The sequence below is a fragment of the Eretmochelys imbricata genome, chromosome 2, assembly GCF_965152235.1.
Source record: "Eretmochelys imbricata isolate rEreImb1 chromosome 2, rEreImb1.hap1, whole genome shotgun sequence".
NCBI lineage: Eukaryota > Metazoa > Chordata > Testudines > Cheloniidae > Eretmochelys > Eretmochelys imbricata.
Genome location: NC_135573.1, coordinates 73,566,860 through 73,589,744, shown reverse-complemented (window position 1 = coordinate 73,589,744; position 22,885 = coordinate 73,566,860). Strand labels below are relative to the sequence as shown.

Here is a 22,885-nt window from a genome sequence, read left to right as displayed (position 1 = left end):
CAGGATTAGGATTCTTTGGCAGAACCAAGCAAGGCAGCCTGCACAATATATGGCTGTATGAGGCCAGGTGTTAGCCAGCGACGTTAGTTACTTGCTTTTAAGAGCAATAAACTTTATTCAAATAATAATCTTGGATTAATTGAATAAATGTAACAAAAAAAATCAAGGAGTTCAACTTTTTCTTGTTGGGTCTCAGCGTTAAGTGGGCTTTTACCTTCATTGTATCACAGTTCAATAGGCTTCTAAAAAGATCCAGATAGTCCTTATACGTAGGTACTTTCCATTTCCCAGTTCTGACCTCTCCAGCTGCTGTGGGCTCTTCCAATTTAGAAACTTCTTTTCCAAAAATCTCCTACAGGGCAGTGCAATAGATCAATATGTTAATATTTTTTAAATAACTGTACAATACATTGCATGTGAAACTACCTACAAGAGCCTCGGCTACATATTTTCCTTAGAAAGAGAAGAAGTCTCAATAAAGGCTAAGATAAGTAACTGGAAGTCACTTTTAGATCAGAAGACTGAAACAGACTGCTTCCTGGTTTTACCATGCTGGAGATAGAGTACAACTAGCTGCTTATAAAATTCTCCTGTGTATGCGCTGGACCTCTATTTCATTTTCTCTTCAGGTAATCTGTTAGTTTAAAGAGATTCTAATTCAATGCAGTGTAAGAGATTAATTGTTACATTTTAAAATTCCTTCACTAGGCAAGTGTTCTATCACAGGGTGGCTGTCCCGCCTCTAAGAGGAAATGGGCCCTCAGCCTCACCTGTGAGAAGATCAGCTCACCTCCCCAGGTGGGTAACAATGAGTGAGATCATGAGGTCATGTGATCAGGAGAAGGAAGGAAAGTACAGACTCCTAGGGGTAGGCCTTGGAAAGGGGAGCTCAAGTGGGAACATAACACTCCAGCTAGGCCTAGACTAGAAGTGCCAGGCATGACAGAAGCCTGGGATGCTGCAGCTGGCCTGAGAGAGCAGCTGTAGGAGAGTGCTGCAGGCAGTAAAAAAGGCTCTATTTGATTACAACCCAGCTCTGGGAGCTCCTGACACAAGGAGAGAGGAGAGTATTAGAACTCTGAAGGGAAGACAGACCCTTGGGAGGAAGGCCTGTGCCCAGCTTGGGACTGGGGCAAAGACTCTGGCCTTGTCTAAACAAACACTTAGTTCGCCACAAGCTGGGGTGTAAATCTACCTTGCATTAGCCTTCCACTGACTACCTCTCTGTGCAGACCCTACTGCCACACACTAGAAGTGCCCTAGAGCACTTTAATCTACACCCCATTTTGAAACAGGAGCAGACAGTTAGTACACAGCAGGTGAGTATGCAACAGCTTGCCACCAACTAAATGTTCATATAGACAAGTTCTCTGTGGTTTGAGTTTGGTTTTGCAACACACTGTGCAGGTTTTAATAAATTGGACTCCAGAAGGGGAATGCATTGAATATTTGGATTGTGTAGACTTTAAGGGCTACGTAGCAGAAGGGGAAACTGAGGCAGGTCACAATAGAGCCACCCAAGCCACAAAGGGGTGCCTGAAAAGTGGTTGGCCCCTGTTACATGCTCAGTTAGATTTATCCTTTAGTCCATGTTAGTAAACATCACAGAAACTCCAAAGTCTGACTGATTAGTTACGATCTAGTTTGAGATGACCAATCTAAGCAACAAAGAGTTTAAGAGGTACAGGGCAGCCTTTCTTGCTATCTTTTGAAGTGTTATCATTATATGAAAAAAATGAAGTTACTCACCTTCTCGTAACTGTTGTTCTTCAAGATGTGTTGTTCATGTCCATTCCAATCAGGTGCATGCACGCATGTACATGGTAGCCAGAAAATTTTTCCCGTAGCAGCCTCCACTGGGTCAGCCTTGGGGCCCTCTGGAGTTGCGCCTTCATGACGCTCAATACAGAGCCCTGCAACCCCCTCAGTTCCTTCTTGCTGGCTACTCCAACAGAGGGGTAGGAGGGTGGGTATTGGAATGGACATAAACACCACATCTCGAAGAACAGTTAGGAGAAGGTGAGTAACCATTTTTTCCTCTTTGCTGCTTGTTCATGTCCACTCCAGTCAGGTGACTCATAAGGCCAAGTTCAGGAGGTGGGGTCAGAGTTGTCCACTGATTGGAGCACTGCTCTTTCAAAGGTCGCATCATCTCTGGCCTGCTGGGTGATTACATACTGCATGGTGAAAGTGTGTATGGAGGACCATGTCGCTGCTCTGCAGATTTCCTGGGTGGGAACCTGTGCCAGGAAAGCCGTTGAAGAGGCCTGAGCCCTGCTGGAGTATACAGTGATCAGAAGAGTTGGCACCTTCACCAGGTTCTAGCACTCATGGATGCAGGATGTGATCCATGGGATATTCGCTGAGAAGAGACAGGAAGACCTTTCACCCTGTCCGCCACTGCCACGAATAATTGGACCGACTTTCAGAACGGCTTTGTTCCCCCAACGTAGAAGGCTAGCGCTCTACGGACATCCAGTGAGCGAAGCCTTTGCTCCCTGCCGCTCAAGTGAAGCTCAGGATGGAATACTGGGAGGAAGATGTCCTGGTTGATGTGAAACTGGGAGACAACCTTCGGGAGGAAAGTCGGGTGGGGTCTGAGCTGAACCTTGTCCTTAGAGAACACAGCATAAGGGGGATCTGATGTCAGGGCTTTGAACTCAGACACCCTTCTGGCTGAGGTTATTGCTACCAGAAGCGTGCGAGGGAGAGGGAGAGAGAGAGAGTGTCTGTGTGTAAAGAGAGAGAGAATGTCACCAAAGGTTCAAAGGGTGGACCCAGGAGTCTTGAAAGGACCAGACTGAGATCCAAAGCTCGGACCGGCTGTCAGACCTGTGGGTACAGTCTGTCGAGACCTTTAAGGAAGCTACTAACCATAGGGTTAGCAAAGAGCAAGCGGCCCTCTGCTCCGGGGTGAAAGGCAGAGATGGCAGCCAAACGAACCCTTATTGATGACAGACAGTCCCTGCTGCTTGAGATGGAGGAAATAGTCCAACATAAGTGCCACAGAGGCAAGCGTTGGGGACGAACGGTGCTGCGCCAACCAGATTGAAAATCTCTTCCACTTGGCAAGGTAGGTAGCCCTGGTGGAAGGCTTCCTACTGCCAAGAAGGACTTGTCTAACTGGGGTCTGAGCAAGAAAGCTCCATCAGGTTCAGCCATGGAGCTTCCATGCCATGAGGCGTAGCAATTCGAGGTTCAGGTGTTGAAGACTGTCGTGATCCTGAGTTACTAAGTCCGGGAAGAGCAGCAAGCTGACTGAAGCTTCCATGGACATTTGCAGGAGTGATGCGTGCCAGTGCTGGAGCTCTCAATATCACTGAAGTTCGTTCCCTCTGAATCTTGAGGAGCACCTTGTGAACGAACAGAATGGGCAGAAACGTGTATAGGAGATGGTCTCCCCATGGAAGGAGGAATGCATCAGCGATGGAACCCGCACTGTGATTCAGAAAGAAGCAAAGCTGCTGGCACTTTCTGTTGCGTCAGGTGGTGAACAGGTCTATGTGGGGAAAGCCCCATTGATGGATGATTGAGTTTGCCACATCTGGGCGAAGGGACCACTCGTGGCCACAGAACGACCTGCTGAGATAGTCCACCAACTCATTCTGTACTCTGGGGAGGTATGATGCTTGCAGATGTATCGAGTGCTCATCACAGAAGTCCCACAACAGGAGGGCTTCCTGGAACAGGGGAGAGGAACGTGCACCCCCGTTTGTTGATATAGAACATCACTGTGGTGTTGTCTGTCATAACTGAGATGCATCTCCCTGTCAAGTGAGCTTGGAAGTCTGGCACGCCAGGCGTATTGCTCTCAGCTCTCTGACATGGATGTGGAGAGCGAGTTCCACCCGATACCAGAGGCCTTGTGTTCCGAGTTCTCCCAGACGTGCTCCCCAGCCCAGAGCTGACGCATCCATCACTAGCGAGAGGGACAGCTGAGGGCTGGTGAAGGGGACCCCTGCACGTACTATCCGTGGGTCGAGCCACCACCGGGGTGAGTCGAGAGCCAGGCGAGGCAGAGTTACAATCCTGTCCAAGCTGTCCTGGACTTGCCGACACACTAATGCTAGCCACAACTGAAGAGGTCGAAGTCTCAGTCTGGCATGCTGTACTACATACGTACAAGCCACCATGTGTCCCAAGAGTTTCAGGCAATTCCTTTCTGTGGTGGTGGGGAACTACCTGAGACCTCGTATGATGTCGCTGAGGGAATGAAACCTTGCTTCCAGGAAGTATGCCCTGGCTTGTATCGAGTCCACTACTGCCCCTATAAACTCTACCCTCTGAACTGGGGACAGTGTTTATTTTCCCTCGTTCAGAAGGCGGCCCAGTTCGTCAAATGTCGCTCTTATGAAGTTGACTTGTGCCTCCACTTGAGACCTGGAGCGGCCCTTGATGAACCAATCATTGAGGTATGGGAACACCTGTATCTGCTGTCTGCACAGGAACACAGCCATGACTGCCATGCACTTGATAAAAACACGAGGCACCACTGATAGGCCAAACGGGAGGACTGTGAACTGACAGTGGGTCCTGTTCACCACAAACCTGAGGTATTTTCTGTGGGACAGAGTTATTGTTATGTGAAAGTACGCGTCTTTCAAGTCGAGGGAGGCATACTAATCTCCTGGATCCAATGAAGGGATAATGGAGGCCAAAGAGACCATGCAGAACTTGAGCTTCTTTACGAATTTGTTGAGTTCTCAGAGGTCTAGTATGGGCCTAAGTCAGCCCTTGGCTTTCGGTATTAGGAAATACCAAGAATAGAAACCCTTGCTCTTCTGCTCATGAGGAACCTCTTCCCCTGCCCCTAGCGAAAGGACTGAGTGCACCTACTGTATAAGGAGTTGCTTGTGAGAAGGGTCCCTGAAGAGGAATGGGGAAGGGTAGGTGGAAGGGTAGGAGGGCACGGAATTGGATGGGGTATCCCCTCTCTACCTTGCGGAGCACCCAGCAGTCCAAAGTGATACAGGACCATGCAGAGCAGAAAGGGGACAGTCAGGAAGAAAAGGTAAGGCAGCATAGGTCCAGTTTTTGTTCTGGTGTGCCATCCTTGACCGCACCTTCAAAAGACTGGTTTGGGGCTGGAGGTGGTTAGGGTTGGCCAGAGCCCTGGCCTGAGGATGGGTGAGGCCTTTTTTTGCCGTTCTTATTCCTCTTCCGGGAGCTGTCCTGTCAGTTCTATTGGTAGAACTGCGGAGGAGGTTGAGGTCTGAAATGCTTCTGCTGCATGGCAGGAGTGTGTAGGCCCAAGGATTTGAGCATGGCTCTAGAGTCTCTTACGCTGTGTAGCCTTTTATCGGTCTTCTCCAAAAACAGAGTCACACCCTCAAAGGGGAGGTCCTGTATGGTCCACTGGACCTCGTATGGGAGACCAGAGACCTGGAGCCCCTTCCCATGGCCACCCCATAGCCATGACTCTCGTGGCTACATCAGCACTGTCCACTAGAGCTTGGATGGAAGCTTGGGAAATTAGCTTGCCCTCCTCAAACAAGGCTGAAAATTCAGCACGGGGGTCTAGGAGAGCAACTCTGAAAATTTTTCCATTGCCACAGAGGTATTAAAAGAGTACTGACTGACAGTGGCCTATTGATTGGAAATGTGGAGCCGCAATCCACCCGTGAACTAGACCTTCCTCCTGAAAAGGTAGAGTTTTTTAGCCTCCCTGTTTTGGGGGGAGGGGCCTTGAAAACCTTGCTGCTTGCACTGATTAGCAGCATCCACAACAAGGGAATCAGGTTGCAGGTGGGAATAAAGATGTTCATAACCAGCACAAATTATTGCTGGTAGGTGCCAGTAGGTGGCAATGAGGCTGGGTTCTGTCACAGGGTTTTGGTGGTGTCCACAATAGTTTTTATGAGCAGTAGGGCAATATGGGAAGGACCAGAGGCTGCAAGGATATCCACGATGGGATCAGAGTCCTCTACTACCTCCTCTGCCTTGATGCCCAAACCCTGAGCAACCTGGTGCAGCAATTGCTGCAACACCCGATTGTCTTCGAGCGCCGGGGCTATGGCGGTGCCAGTCAGTGCCTCATGTCCTAGAGGGTGAGAACTATATAGAAAAACAGAGATAAAGGCACTTGCTAAGCAAGGGCTACGGGATGTTCAAACTAACCGTCACTGGCAGTAAGAAGGAACTGAGGGGGTGGCGGGTCAGCAGGGGTCTCTATTGAGCGCCATGAAGACGCGACTCCAGGGGGCTCCCAGGCCGACCCAACAGAGGCTGCTACAGGAAAACTCCTCCAGCTACCGTGAATGCGCACACACCTGATTGGAATAGACATGAACAAGCACTCGAAGAACAGCAGCAGCTTACAGGGCTTTTCATTCATTAAGTAGTATGCAAAACTAGCACAAAAAAGACTTTATTTGTTTTTAAAGCTACCAGTTTATTTGCATCTTTTTGGTAACAAACATCATAGATCGCCATAGAATCATAGAATATCAGGGTTGGAAGGGACCCCTGAAGGTCATCTAGTCCAACCCCCTGCTCGAAGAAGGACCAATTCCCAGTTAAATCATCCCAGCCAGGGCTTTGTCAAGCCTGACCTTAAAAACCTCTAAGGAAGGAGATTCTACCACCTCCCTAGGTAACGCATTCCAGTGTTTCACCACCCTCTTAGTGAAAAAGTTTTTCCTAATATCCAATCTAAACCTCCCCCACTGCAACTTGAGACCATTACTCCTCGTTCTGTCATCTGCTACCATTGAGAACAGTCTAGAGCCATCCTCTTTGGAACCCCCTTTCAGGTAGTTGAAAGCAGCTATCAAATCCCCCCTCATTCTTCTCTTCTGCAGGCTAAACAATCCCAGCTCCCTCAGCCTCTCCTCATAAGTCATGTGTTCTAGACCCCTAATCATTTTTGTTGCCCTTCGCTGGACTCTCTCCAATTTATCCACATTCTTCTTGTAGTGTGGGGCCCAAAACTGGACACAGTACTCCAGATGAGGCCTCACCAATGTCGAATAGAGGGGAACGATCATGTCCCTCGATCTGCTCGCTATGCCCCTACTTATACATCCCAAAATGCCATTGGCCTTCTTGGCAACAAGGGCACACTGCTGACTCATATCCAGCTTCTCGTCCACTGTCACCCCTAGGTCCTTTTCCGCAGAACTGCTGCCTAGCCATTCGGTCCCTAGTCTGTAGCGGTGCATTGGATTCTTCCATCCTAAGTGCAGGACCCTGCATTTATCCTTATTGAACCTCATCAGATTTCTTTTGGCCCAATCCTCCAATTTGTCTAGGTCCTTCTGTATCCTATCCCTCCCCTCCAGCGTATCTACCACTCCTCCCAGTTTAGTATCATCCGCAAATTTCCTGAGAGTGCAATCCACACCATCCTCCAGATCATTTATGAAGATATTGAACAAAACCGGCCCCAGGACCGACCCTTGGGGCACTCCACTTGATACCGGCTGCCAACTAGACATGGAGCCATTGATCACTACCCGTTGAGCCCGACACTCTAGCCAGCTTTCTACCCACCTTATAGTGCATTCATCCAGCCCATACTTCCTTAACTTGCTGACAAGAATACTGTGGGAGACCGTGTCAAAAGCTTTGCTAAAGTCAAGAAACAATACATCCACTGCTTTCCCTTCATCCACAGAACCAGTAATCTCATCATAAAAGGCGATTAGATTAGTCAGGCATGACCTTCCCTTGGTGAATCCATGCTGGCTGTTCCTGATCACTTTCCTCCCATGCAAGTGCATCAGGATTGATTCTTTGAGGACCTGCTCCATGATTTTTCCAGGGACTGAGGTGAGGCTGACTGGTCTGTAGTTCCCAGGATCCTCCTTCTTCCCTTTTTTAAAGATTGGCACTACATTAGCCTTTTTCCAGTCATCCGGGACTTCCCCGGTTCGCCATGAGTTTTCAAAGATAATGGCCAATGGCTCTGCAATCACAGCCGCCAATTCCTTCAGAACAATCAGCTGACTCCCAAAAGGTTATTGGTACTTTACAGATCTGATAACTATATACAGTAGTCTCTGCCTTTTGCATTGTATAATCAAAAAAAAACACTTCCAGTGAAGAGTCTCAACAATTAACTTACCCTTGAGAAGGTGATTGGCTTGGAGCAGACTCTGACTAACCCTTGATGCACTGAAATAAAAAAAAATTATCTGAACAGATTTCAAAGGTACATCATCCAAATGATTCACTAAAAGAAAGAAGTGTATAACTTTATTTCTGGCATTCTGATAGAATTTGGGTTTTAAAAATACAGGGGAGAGGAAGTTTATCAATTGGCAAGCACAACCAGAAGTGGACTCTAAATTTAAGGATCTCCCACAGGAAAACTTTTTTGAACTGCCTCCACATCACATTTTGTCAGCACTGCCTCATCCCCTCTCCAGGTCTGATGCTGGTTGTACTCAGAATGGAGCACCTGATCTAATGCCCATTGCAGTAAATAAGAAAAATCCCAATGGACTTCACTGAGCAGGGAGTCAGGACTTGTGTTAGAGTATGATATGGTGGGTGATCAGTTATTAAACAGAAAATTAATAAATCCCAATGTAATAAGAAAAACCCCTAATTTTATATTAATTGCAAGGCGTGCTGGGAAATCTTGGAAATTTTATAAACATTGAGAGACGCTGTTCTGTTCACAGGATTGTATCTTAACATCACCACAAATTTAGAATTTTATTTTATGCCATTAATATATTCCATAAAGCAAAGAGTTCATCATCATGTATTTCTGATAGACTCTACAATAACATCAACCACAAGAGTGCTCCCAGGCCTAAACAGGTGTACACATTTTTTAATATAAAGTTTAAGAATTTTGCAAATGGGAAACAGGGACTTTTTATTTTTGTTGGTAGACTCCCCCTCAACCCAATGTATCTGAACAAGAACAGTAACAGCTACCTCTGTTTTTTTAAAACACTATTGTTTCATTTACCCTTTTGTGTAAATCATCATCACGTTCTCATACAAGGTTGTTACTCACCTGTAGAGGGAACTGGTAGAGGATGTTCAAGGGTAATGTAATCTGCACCCCAAACCCTCTACTGGCCTGGAGAGTGGGAGTCCTCAGGTTGCTCCCAAAATGGCCATTATCATTGAGACCATCTCAGATAAATACTCCACAAACTTATCTTCAACTGGTTTATCATTGTAGATGGAAAAATCAGGAGTCAGAAACACATACTCACCTACTGTGCTGATGAAACTCCAGAGAACTGGTCCCTTTCCTGCCAAGGCTAGGAAAACTTTTACTATGGATTTGCAACAAGCCGACTGCATTTTTACACTGTACTGTGGAAAACTATCTATCTGCACCACAATTAGACGTTCAAGAACTGGAGTGTACACTTCAGGAATCTAGACAAAATAAGAGCAGGAAAAAAAAGTGTCCAGTAAAAGCAACGATTATAACTTCATTAAACACTCAGGAAATTATGCAAATCTTCTCAAATAAGAGGCAATTCCCAACAAAAGGTAAAAGAAGAGAAATGTTACACAATTATCTACTATCTTTTATTTACTGGTAAAAGAAAGACTTAGCAAACCACTGTATGTGGACAGAGTTTAAAACATCAAGACAAACAGGAGTTAGTGAAGGCTTCTTGGGGCCACATTATGTCCCAGGAACAGAAAGGCAGTTTCTGAATGAAGGCAAGTGTTAGCAGAAACAATCATATTCATTTCTTATTATTATGAATTTAAAATGAGAGCTTTATTCACACAAAAGCAACCACACACCAGAAGCCTAATCTGTTTTTATGCATCTGAAGCCAGGGCATTCAAGTACAGCTCATCTTACTCCCAACCTATGGCCAATGATCAGGAAGCCCTCATTCAAAACACACACTCCAGATACACAAAGGAATCCATGTAGACTCACTTGCCCGTCTCATTGTGGCACTTTAAGTGTCAGACTTATCAGTGTGGGAGCAGATAAAGACAGTAGGCTTATACAAACACAGCTGATACAAAGCTGTGCTGTACTGCCGGAGAAACATTTCTCTTTCCATTGTTGTGTGAAAGAGGATTGAAACAAGAAAGTGATTGGGTATATAGGGGGAAAGGGGTACATAGGGGAAACTGACTGTATGTAAAGTGCTGTTGTATGCACAAAAACAAACTGAAAAAAAAACCAGTGACCTTAGTTTAACCTTAGTTTTAAAAGAAATGTAGAAGTGTGGCTATTAAGTTGATTATGTCCCTCTAACACAGATATCACCATGCCTGCCATTTCAACACAAGTGACCTAATAAGGGAGGGTGTGCCACATCCAGAGACTGTTTTTTTTTAATTTCACTCCTGACTACTGTGCTTGTCCTATAATGCACCAATTGCCATAGTATTTACTGTTTTACCTAGTCTGTGTGTTATCCTTCCCTTTATTCAACAGACCTCTCATTAATTTTCTTAATATAGCACTATTCATCCCGCCTTCTAGGAGCAAAAGGTCAGCGTGTACATGCTGAGCAGCAAGTCACCAGGCACTCCCAAATTGGAGTCTCTTCTATTGTAGTTCAGTGCATCCTTAACAGATCCATATATGGCTCTAAAGGCACAAAATAATGGACTGATGTTTTAAATATTCCACTTACCGTATCTATGTGGAATATAACACTTGCAATTGACTGAAGGAAACTGGGTAGTTGATACACATGTTCATCTGCTGTCTCCGCCTCAGTGAGATACATTTGTTTACAGCGCTGAAGAAGCTCAACGTACATGAAGTCAACATCCTTAGAATTTATAGCTTTACAAGGCTTTAATGAGAGAAAGTAAAGTATCACTTCAATAATTAGTATTTACGTTAAGCACAAGAACGCGGCAATACTAGAAAAAAACAAAAACAAAAAACCAAAAAAGCTGGGTTCAGATAAAAACTTTTTTTGAAACTTTACAGGAACCTGATACATTTGAATACTTTTTTTCATGTTGTTCAACAGTTAAGTGCTAGTAAACAAAGTGACCTTGCTTTATAATTTATTGCAACTATATTAATAATCTGATTTTGAGCTTGCAGTTACAATACTTTTCCAACCCAACTTGAGAAGCTAAGAATTTAGGTGGTCTTTTAGGAACGGAAATGTGGCCACTATATATCCTCTTCTTGCAACTTTTCGATACAACTGCCTTGAAAGGATAAGTTGGGGGCATTAAAGAGGTCTACGGCTATTACTTCCAGAGCTCTGACAGGCTGAGAATGTTGTGGAGACAATGGCTCTTAGCTCTCCACAGGGGAACATGGTAGCAACATGTTACTCATAGCAAGCCACACTGGCCAATCAGGAGAAGCACTGTTGGGACTCCAGAGTAAACCCTGTCCAGCACTCTCAGTTAAGAGAGAGGAAGGAAAAAGGAGAATTATATAGTGGTAAAAAGGTTTTATTTTCAGCCCATAGATGCAACTCCTCCAACTTTTAATAGTTGCCAAGGCAGTAGATTTCGTATCCAAGCACAACAAGATAAGTCTAAGTTGAATTAATGTGGCCAAAATTCTGACAGCGGAAAGGGTGTTTCTAACTTCTACAGTCACGTATTAAGGAGAAAAAGCTATAATGCTCTAGAGCCCAATCCTGCAAGTCTTCCAAGTGAATTCAGTGGTAGTTCACTGAGCCTTTAGTGATTATTATAAGTCAAAATGCAGAAGTCTGACTCGTGGATTTCTTTTATAATTCAGAAACAACTAGGGTTGGGGGGAAGCATTCCCTGCATAACAGACTCTGCCAATCAAAACAAACATGTAAGATGAATGGCTTCCAAATCATAGCATAAAACCCATCCAATGTTTTGTCAGAGTAAGCTTGCCATACCGCAGCAAAAAGCCCATATCCACGAATGGCAATGGACAACTCCTTATTGCTCGAATCCATTTTTTTGATGATACCATAGAACTGCTCCATGAAGAACTGCAGCTTGCTCTTGTGCATTTCTGCATCTTTAGCCACCATTAGAGAAATCTGCAGATTTACACAAACAAACAATTATGGATTTCCAGAAACTAATTTCACTTTGGTTATTTTCTAAAGTAAAAAAGACAACCTTAAGAAAATATATACCACCATATCTATGTAACAGTCCCCGCACTCCACTTGTGTTTTGAGAAATCTAACTCCTTGATGAAGTCTTGGAGTTCTTATGTAAATTAGCAGTACCTGTCTAAGGAACGAATCTAGGGCTGAATGACCACCTTTCTTCAGCTCTGCATTTGTATGGCCACACCACTTGGACAGTACTTCAAACAGCGAGATATAGTTGTCCAGAAGGCAGGTGCCAAACTGAGCAGCATGCTCGCTGAACAAGTGTAATCCAACTGTAATTCAAAACCACAATTATCAGTAAAACTCAGATTTGTGTTCCAAGTTTCTGACAACTTAACATGCTCTAGAAGTTTACATTAGGCCAACAGGAAGTCTCATATCTCCTGACTAAATTGTATTACTGATTATTAAAACATCTATATTCACACATTTAACTCTACATATGAGCTCAAAACTGAAAACAATCTTCCTGCTTTTATCCTAGTATAGATACAGCTAAGGGAGGCAGCAGCCCCTTTCAGTGGTCTGTATATTACTGCTGGTGGAGGGAGGGGCTCCAGATATTATGAATGAGAACTTTACTTCATTTAGGCCAGTGAGTCTCAGCCTTTTCCATGCCAGGAGACATGCCAGAGTCCTCTCTTCCATTTAGCTGGGATGTAGGTAGGAACAATGCCACCCCCCAACCCCGCACCTTACATTTAGCAACATAGGAAATACAGAGTGGTCATAACCCCCCAGTGAGGAGTTGCAGCCCTCAGACTGAGAATCCATGATCTAGTCAACGTACACCACCTTTACGAGAGGGTCACACACTTTTTTGCTTCTGTAGCATTGCACACACCAAAGGTTCTCTAGATCGCTCCATTCCCTCATAGCTGCCTTATGCTACCTTCCATCCCCCTCTATTTCAGGGACTCCCTGCAAACCTCCCCACCTCCTCCCTTCATTCCATATCAGTTTCACCCAACCTCCCCCAGGCCAGGGGCTCTATCTGCTCCTCATTTCCCATATTTTCCCCATGCCAGGGGCTCTGTGTGCCCTCCACTGTCCCCTTCTCCACAGCATTTTAAAAACTGTATTGGGAGGATGGGCAGAGCTGAGATGAGAATATTGTTATATGGAAGGCTTAGCTAACCTGTTGCTCAGACTCTATATGTTCCCCATTTTCCCCTTTCAGTTTTTCTGATTTTCACCAAAATTAATAGAGTTCTGGCCACTGACGCTGTGACATACCCAGGGTACAATCCAGACTAATGAGTAACTTTCACCCCTGCCCTCTAACCTGCGGTATCGTCTACACTGCTTTGTTGCTGTAGCCTCCAGTCTGGACTGCTGACAAACAGCCTCCAGCATGCAATTCACTTACCAGCCTTGGTTATATTGCAGGGTGACCCCAACACACCCCAGTCTTAGACTTTCCCCCAGAACTGTATGTCCTGTGTCCACAATTTACACATTATCGTAATAATCTTTGTACAAAGTATGCCTTGTGAGGTATCATCTGCAAACTCGTAATTTGCTCATCAACAGTATCCTGATAAAATGTGTTGCATTTTCCCCTGTATAATGGTATTAACACATATTCCAAACCACAGCAGAAACTGGCAAACAGGTCTGTATCAAACAAAGGAACATGTGCTCTGCTTCACTTGCATTTAAGCAGTAAACAGAGTCATCAAGCAGGAAGGGTGGACAAAGAAACCTCAGACAAGTGAGGAAATGCAGTAGTTAACAGCCTTTCCTACACATACTCTCTATTCCCTGAATCTCAGGTGGAAACGTTCTCCAAGAGGAGGACAGATACTATAAAAATGAGGGACAGACAGCCCAAAGCACTCTTCCTCTCTCTGTTCATCAATTCACTACACCAAAAGGAACAAAGGAAGCAGCCACAGAACTGGAGAAGAGGTCCTGGCCTAAGAAGTTTGGACAGTAAAACTGCGGAGTGTGTGTAGTGAGAGAAACATTGCTTGAATCTCATACAGTTGGTTAAGTTAGGCACTTGTAGTGTTTTAATTTTATTTTCTTGTAACCATATCTGATTTTTACCCCTCATTACTTGTACCTCACTTAAAATCTCTCTCTGTCTGTAGTTAATAAACTTGTTTTATTGTTCAATTAAAACACAATGGATTAGATTAAAGTGTCTGGAAAAACTCCATTTGGGGTGGCAAGTTATCTGGAGGCTGTTTGTGAGCAATCCAAATAGGAGGATACACCAGCAAAGCATTGTAAACGACACCCCAGGTTAGAGGGCAGGCACGGCGTAGCTACTCATTAATCTGGATTTTATCCTGGGTATGCACAGATGCCTAGAACATTCCCTGAAATTTTGGAACACATTGGATATGGCATTCAAAGTTGTCACATTACAGAAAGAGAAATGCCATTAAGTTAAGTGTTGGATGCAGTGTTGTTGCTGAGTATTAGAATTTGCTTTGCTCAGCCAACTACTCTATTTTTAACTTCTTAGATCACAAAAGCACACTCTTCTCTCACTCCACTCTTCTAGCCTAGAATGCAAAATATGCTGTATTCTTTGAAGGGAATAAGCAGAGGAGGAAACATGTCTCCTCCAAGATATGCTTGGTATCCATAGAACTGCAAACAGTTATAAGATAAAATCTTACCTAGAGGTACTGCATATCGCTTTAGGTCAACCTGTAAAAACAAAAGGTTCACCATAAATGACTTGCTCTTCAGCACTAATGTATGTAGAAGAATGCACACTCGGAAGATATTCATCAAACATTCTACCTGTGGACTGATCGCCTTCACTGCAAAATCAAAAATCTCCTTTGAAGTGTGGGGATCTGTAGGATAACAATAATGAAACATTTCACTAAGGGCACCTCTGAGAGAGTCAAAACGGCAAGATAATTTTATCTTGTTATGGATGTGAAGAGACAATATTTAAAGGTCTTCAAAATACCACACTCTTAAAGGAAGGGAACCTCTCCCTGAGGATGCTAAAAAATTTTTTTTACATATACTTCTCAGTTTGACTTTCTGAAAAACCACTCTTTAAACAACATGGGTACGCTAGTGTAAATGTGCCTGTATATAATTATGAATAAGAATGTTCAAACTTTCACCTGAGGTTGTACAGCTGGCCAGTCCCTCCTGGATAAAGCACTTCAGCTTCCCACCCTATGCAACCACTCTGACCACACTCTCTTACGTACTGGAGCACCCCAGGGGTGCTGGGGCATGAAGGCCTTGCATGAGCAGGCCTTCTGCCAATGGGGGGGAATTTCACTCAGAATGCACAACTGCTTGCATCCATTCTTATCTATAAAAGAGTGAATCTTGAGACCAGATGAACAGATGCTCCATCAGGTGCACAACAGTTAAAATGTCTATATATATAAAAAATAAAAGAAAAATAAAAGTACTGCACCTTCATCCATGGATTTAGTAAAGTTATACATAAGCGCAGTCAGTCCTTTCAGACACCCTGCTACTACTGGTAGTTTGGGCTCTCTTGTTGCTGAGGTCATCTGAAAATAAAAGTTTTAAAGAAAATATTATGCTTAAATTAGAAGAGTAAGATAGAAACAAACAAGTAAGGACCTTGGTAAGGCATAGCTGTGTTGTCAACCTTCTGAAACAAACAGTGCAATGAAGTTCTGCAGCTTAATAGAGTCTAAATAAGAAACTGGCCTCTAAAGGAAATCACATCCTCTACCTAGGACACTATGGCTGATGACGATCATGCTCTTCCCTCTCCCCTCCCCACATTACTCAGCTAATGGCCACTAGGTCTCCTCTCCACCTGTAATCTACCCAAGACCTTGTAACCAGAGAAAACAAAACTTGACAGCTATTAACAATAAAATTGTTCAAACTGTGTTTTATAATTATCTGGTTAAATGAAGTATCCAACCATCTTGGGATGAATGGTAATTCAACACCCACCAGAGAAAACTGATTGACAGAGTCCTACAAGAGGTTCCAATCATACCTGTGTTCTGAGCTCGCCCAAGAAAGCTCGGAATAATTTCTCAGAATTGTCAACCATGTCAATAGGCTGGACTTCTCCCAATACTCCAAGGAGCTCATATAATTTTTCCAGTACTAAAAAATATCAATATATGCGTCACTTACTTTGAGATCTCTGTGGCATATGATACAGTAGTTAGACACCATTATTATAAAGTCAGTGTGTTTGTCCACCCACCTATTTAGGCAGTTAAGACTAGTGGTATCTTGGCATGATGACTGGCAAACGAAAGAGTAAAACAATGCTTTAATACATACATATTCTTCCATGCTTGGATTTGAAATTAATCACCAGCTCATATAGTGAAGATTAATTTATTCAAGTTATTCAAACCACTAGTTTTAAATACTAAATTATAGGGCTCAATCCTATGAGGTACCACACACCCTCAACTCAGACTGAAATCAATGGGATTTGAGAAAACAGGGTGCTCAGCACCTTGACATTCTAAGTCCCTAATCAAGGAGTTGAGTTCAGCAGTGAAAGTTTAAAAATGCAACATTAATATAAATATAGCCTAAGACTCCTGTCACGAGCTCTGTGTGGGCACACCCTCACTGATGTCCATGGAATGTTGCTAACATGGAGCTGGACCATACAAGGTCAGAGCTCATTGCCGGATCAGGGCCTAATGAAGCAGAAAACCCATACCTAGCTCCACCATATGTGACAGTCAATATTTCTGAGGACACTTACTTATTCTAGAGGAGATGATGATGATATTGCTTTATTGGTCTTACAAAAGCATATTGACAGCTGATCAGTATTTAGAGCCAGTATACTAAATAGTAACATTTCATGATTTTCCTATTCACTAATGTCAAATGCATTTATACATAATTTCCCAACTCCCAACCGAGCAGTCTTACTACTAGTATGTAACTTTCATTTATTCATTAAAGACTATTTTTGAAGTTTTGTTTTTATTTTAAGTCCTAGCTTCTCCTATTTTACCCACATTACTGTTGGAAAAAATCCATCAAGATATTAATACAGTAGAACCTGAGAGTTATGAACACCTTGGGAATGGAAGTTGGTTGTAACTCTGAACAAAACGTTATGGCTGTTCTTTCAAAAGTTTACAACTGAACATTGACCTAACACAGCTTTGAAACTCTACTATGCAGAAGAAAATTTCTGCTCTTAACCATTTGAATTTAAATGAAACAAGCACAGAAACGGTTTCCTTACTTTGTCAAAAAAAATTTAAGCTTTCCCTTGATTTTTTTTTTAAATAGTTTACATTTAATACAGTACTTTACTGTATTTGCTTTCGGGGTAGGGGGTCTCTACTGTTGCCCGATTGTGTACTTCTGGTTCCAAATGACATGGGCGGTTGACCAGTCAGTTTGTAACTCTGGTAGTCATAACTCTGAGGTTCTACTATACTAAAAGATAATAAATAAAATAAGTAATAATGTTGCTAGAAAAGCTAAGGCTCACCTGTGTCAGGCACTTTACTTCTTGCAGCAAGTTCCCCATAAAATTTGTTAAAGATCTCTCCAACTTTCAATTCTTCCATCAGAAAGGAAGACCGTAAATTTTGAAGCAACTGGAAATATATACAAGATACCCACAAATGAGGAAAAACAATTATTTTATTTTTTTCCACTTGGACCCAGGTAAATAAGGCCCCCAAGTCAGAAAGATACTTAAGTACATACCTAATTTTAAGCACAAGTAGTCCCACTGGTTTAGCGGGTTAAGTTAAAGATGATTGATACGTATTCTGATTGTATAAGATGTAGGTAAAGACAAGCTACCATTTCTATACAATAAATATTGGTTTTGTTGTGTTTTCCTCATGCAAATCATGTGCTCATCCTATTGTATATGTAGTTCACCTATTTTTCTACTTCCTATGTTCCTTGTACATATTTTGGCTGTAATTTTAGGTCAAAAGGGCACCATCAATTTAAAATGTAATCAGTTTAAAAAATGAGTTATAATTAGTTTTAGGATATGACACCTGTTAATGTCTGCAGTTTCATAAGCATGTTTACCTAGTTTTAAAGTGTTTCTCTCCCTGTTGCTGTAAGGCCCACTCAAATCACAGAAGAATTAACTTCAAAAGGACTACTCCCATATGTAAAGTTAAGCACATGAATAAGTGTTTGCAGAATCAGGGCATAATGCACTACACAGGAAAAACAGTAAAAATTATTATATACAAAATGTTATCATATGCACTAAGAAAACTAAAAAAAAATATAAAACAAGTTTGCCCCTCAAATATGTTTCAGTTGTATTATCCTAGTTGTTATCTGTAACAGATTAATATTTTCATACAGAAGTGTGATTTTTAAATTGACAGTGTTGCTTTAAAGAACAGCACTTAAATTGGGAATAAAGATGCACTCTGTGATCGCCCTCAAAATCCAAGATGTCTTCCAACACAAATTAAGGGATGGCACCTTTAATAAAGCAATTTGGTCAAAAGAGATTAGGACTGATTTGTGGGCAGAGAAATACCTTTTTAATACCCCTCCTACAGAATTAAACCACCAAACCTCCCTTGTTATGGTAGATTTTTGAGTTTGCCACATTCAACAGCAGCCATGGTATAACTCAAAAGTCTCTAGGCTTAGAAATAATGAACTATAAAGTATGTTTTACCTTAATGAGAAGCTCCAGGGCTGGGATTTTACATTTTGCAGCCTTTTCTTTTGTGTAAACACTAATACAAGTTAGCTAGGTTGGAAAAAAATAGACCATAATAATCATTAACAGGACGGAAGATTTAAAAATATTTAAATAATTTAAGATATTTCTTTAAAATACCTTTCCCCAATGATTTTAGGTATTTTACAACATTTAAAATGTACAAAGCCCAAGAATAAAAATACACAACTTCTTATACAAAGCCAATGCAGACTAGAATAAATATTCACCCAGAAAATAGCAACACTAACCCATCACTTGACTACCTTATATCCCTCAACCAAACCCAAAAGAAAAGATTGGTTTTGCAGTGTGTCCTAAAAATGAGCAAATCCAAGTTTTGGTAAATCTAGACTGAAGCAAGTTCTACAATAAAAGAACCCCATGCAGCAAATCTGCCACTAGCCCCCTTTCCTTTTAAGCAGGGGGCTATTACCACGAGCTCAAAAAGTACAGTGGCACAAACATCTCCAGTTAAATTGATACTACTGAGCAGTTTAGACTCAGAGTGGTCTACACTGCAATTAGACATCCGCCGCTGGCCTGTGCCAGTTGACTTGGGCTCGCGGGACTCAGGCTAAGGTGCTGTTTAATTGTGTTGGAGACATTCCGGCTTGGGCTGCAGCCCAAGCACTGGGATCCTTCCACCTCACAGGGTCCTAAATGTCTACACTGCTATTAAACAGCCGTTAGTCTGAGGCCCACAAGCCCATGTCAGCTAGCATGGACCAGCCATGGGTTTTTAACTGCACCGTAGACATACTCTAAGGGACACATTTTCAGAAACAATGAGCACCCATAGTACCCAGGTACACAACTCCTGTGAAAAAATAGGCCTTAAAAAAGTCACTTCAAAGGTTACGAACTGGAGCAGAAGGATTCAAAATATTTAAATCAAATATTTCACTGGTACAACATTATCAAAAAACCCCCAAACCCAGCAACTACCATTTTTTGAGAGAGAGAAAAATATATGCTAACCCTGCTGGCTCCAAGATACTTGAACTAATACTACCAAAGTATACTAACACTTTTAATGACACCAGTGCATTAATATGTAAACCAAAACTGCTCTTCTGTTTTAGCTCTATTAGAAACATTTGGGGGGGGGGGAGGGGGGTGAATTGAATAAAGGAAAGCCATGAACCTGGTACTAGTCATATTTTTATATATCTTTCAAGCTTTCGTGTTCAAATTAAAAACACTGAAGAACTGTTAAAAGTATTTGACAGAGATTTTTAAAAATAAGTTTTCCTTCACTTACCTTAATATCATGAGCATAAGGATGAACGTGCTGACCAATCTTTTCCAGAAAGGCACAGAGAAATTTTAAAGCTTCTTCCCTGCACTCTCGAAACTGAAAAAACAAGTTCCTTTTTAGAAAAAAAAAGCCTGTATGCTCTCACTTAGCAACGAAAAATATTACAACAGTTCTTTAAAAAAAAAAAAAAAATCACAACTAAGTTTATCAACTTACTTCCTCAATCCTGAGAGACTTGCGGACAAACACAAGTAATCCATTATCTTTGGAAAATACCAGTGAAGTTTGCAATGCTGTAGGAAGAACAAGAAAAGCATCAAACTATTTGCTTTGTTATTTACAGTATTTCCAAACAAGTGGCTCCTAGAACCTGATTATTTAGATAATATTGGGCATTATTCAGGATGTCCACTTTTAAAGAATGTCCTTGTGCCAAAATGCAACTAATTATTTTCAGTGCTAAATAAGAACATGATTTTGCAGTCCTTACATAAGTATTCCCACTGAAGCCAAAAGGGCTAGTCACATGAATTAGGTCTGCAAGATTGAACCCTAAATTCTGTTTGTAAAATGTTCAGTTCACATATGCTCAAACCTCATGTTCAGTCCAACTCTGCTTGGTACAGAACCAGGGATGAGACAAAGGTGGCTTTACGCCACCTTTGTATCTTCCAATCCTGGTGCCAAAACCAGTACAGCAACATCAGGTCTGCAATGACCCCAAAGGATAACCTGTCAATTACGTTTTAATCAATGAGTATGAGGAGAGGTCATCCTGGACTAAGACATAATCTATATTAACATTTGAAGCCGTGTTAACTCCTATCCGGAGAGACGTTTAAATAAACTTCTTGCCAAAAAGGTGCTAACCTGATACCAAACACCAGAGTAGACAGGACCAAAAAGGTCATGTCAACAAGTCTTAATTATCATCTAGTAAAACTATGAGGAGTTTAGACAAGAACATAGTATTTTCCATGTCAGATCAAACCAGTGGTCCATCAAAGTCCACTATCCCAATTCTAATGGTGGACAACACCCAATGCTTCAGAAAAATATTAAACCTCTTCCACAGTCAAGTGTTATTAATCCTAAAATTATTCTGCCCTTTTAAAAATCCAGATACAGAATTTAATCCCATAGCCCCTTGTGGCAGTGAATTCCACACAATAGCTATATGCTGCGTGAAATAGTATTTCCTTTCATTTCTTCTAAATACAGCTGCCACTAATGAATCTCTTGAAGAACTTCTTATAGTTCAAAAGTTTGTCTCTTGCACCAACAGAAGTTGGTCCAATAAAAGCCATTACCTCACCCACTTTCTGTGTCTCGTATTCTGGCTACAACAATGTGTCTCGTATATGACTACAACAACACTGCAAACAACTCATTAATTTGTTTCACTTCTAAAACTAACAGCTGTTATTTAAAAAAACAGCAATTAGATAAATCAGACTGCTTAAAACTTCCTCTTAACAGTTCAGGAGGTAACAAATATGATCCTCAGTTAAGAGTAGAGTGAACTGAGAAGCATGAATACACAGTAGAGGAAGTGAAGCTGTAAGTTTCCAACACCTACAGCAACACTGCCAGTTGTAGACGTGGCAGTTGGGGCACAATCTTAGGGCCAGATTCTGCCATCCTGACTTATGAGTAGTACTTTTCTCCATGGGTACAGTCAGTGAACCCAAACTGCCACATAAGGTATTCCACAATGTAAGAGTGACAGGAGTTTGCCTTTTTAAGTGAGTCTCAACACAACTTATATGTAACAAATCTGATACTTTTTGTGATCCACACTCCTAATCCCTGTCTTAATAAGGCGGCAGTTTTCTGATCCCTAGTGCACCGATGCTGCCAGCCTTTTATTCCACTGCTCCAGACAGTGGCAGCATGCTCACAGTTGAATGGAAAATGTCAGGAACCACTGCCCTGATTTCCACTGCTTTACACCTTGTGTATTCATTTACACCTGTGCAAAGGAAGTACAAAGTGAAGGATGAAATGTTATGAACTCAGAATGGCAGCATTCTATACTCATTTTGCACCAATGTAAATGACTACACAAGGTGCAAAACAGTGGAGAATCAGGTTCCACTGAAGTGTCATCGCTGAACTTTAAACACAGAAACATAGCACAAAAGACAACAAGGGACCTCCTGGGTCATCGAGTCCAGTCGTCTGCTTTTGCAGGCAATCCCCTCATATAATCACATTCACAAACATAGCAAGCTCCATCTTAAACTAGTTCGGTTGTTTGCCCTCGCCGTTCTTATTGGTAGGCTAACCCAAAAATCTTACTCCCCTAATGGTTAGAGACCTTCTTCTAACTTCCACCCTAAGCTTATTCATAGCCAATGTATCCCCATTTGTTGTTATGCACACACTGTCCTTTAGCTTAGGTAGCTCTTCTCCCACCCTTGCGTTAACCCCTACCTTCTGTATTTGTAGAGAGCAAGCAAATTCCCACTTAGACTTTGTTTTGCTAGGCTTGAGAGAGCTTGGCTTGTTTGTCTCCTCTCCTAAAACAGTTCTCCATTTACCTAACCCAACTAGTAGCTCATCTCTACACCTGTTCCAGTTTAAATTCATCTTCACTGAACATGGGTGACCAGAATTGTACATGATATTCCAGATGAGGTCTTACAGTGTCTTGTTTGATGGTATTAATAGTTCTCCAGCTCTACTAGAAATGCCTCACCTGATATATCTCAGGATCCAAATAGCCTTTTTCACAGCCATATTACATTAGTCATCCCATGATCAACTTACACACCCAGGTCTTTATCCTCCTCTGTCATTTCCAACTGATGAGCCCCCAAGTTAGAGAAAAAATTCCTGTCCTCCAGGCTATCCTATTCTTCTCATATAATATTCCAATTCTCCTTTGTATTGACAATGCCTCCTGACTTGTCATCAGCAAATTTCATTTGT

The 22,885-nt window shown here is 42.3% G+C and overlaps 1 protein-coding gene across 1 annotated transcript in view; it reads right to left on the bottom strand.

Moving 5' to 3' along the window:
• PRKDC (protein kinase, DNA-activated, catalytic subunit) overlaps positions 1-22,885 on the bottom strand; it is a 160,243-nt gene that overhangs the window by 130,859 nt on the left and 6,499 nt on the right. The window contains exons 2-15 of the mRNA XM_077810300.1: positions 20,168-20,244; positions 19,955-20,047; positions 18,646-18,720; positions 17,473-17,581; positions 15,991-16,103; positions 15,427-15,526; positions 14,784-14,839; positions 14,657-14,687; positions 12,138-12,295; positions 11,796-11,942; positions 10,581-10,745; positions 9,177-9,345; positions 8,066-8,115; positions 215-352 (exon numbers count right to left, since the gene is read on the bottom strand). Coding sequence (XP_077666426.1) covers positions 215-352; positions 8,066-8,115; positions 9,177-9,345; positions 10,581-10,745; positions 11,796-11,942; positions 12,138-12,295; positions 14,657-14,687; positions 14,784-14,839; positions 15,427-15,526; positions 15,991-16,103; positions 17,473-17,581; positions 18,646-18,720; positions 19,955-20,047; positions 20,168-20,244 — 1,481 coding nt within the window. The remainder of the gene's footprint in view (positions 1-214; positions 353-8,065; positions 8,116-9,176; positions 9,346-10,580; positions 10,746-11,795; positions 11,943-12,137; positions 12,296-14,656; positions 14,688-14,783; positions 14,840-15,426; positions 15,527-15,990; positions 16,104-17,472; positions 17,582-18,645; positions 18,721-19,954; positions 20,048-20,167; positions 20,245-22,885) is intronic.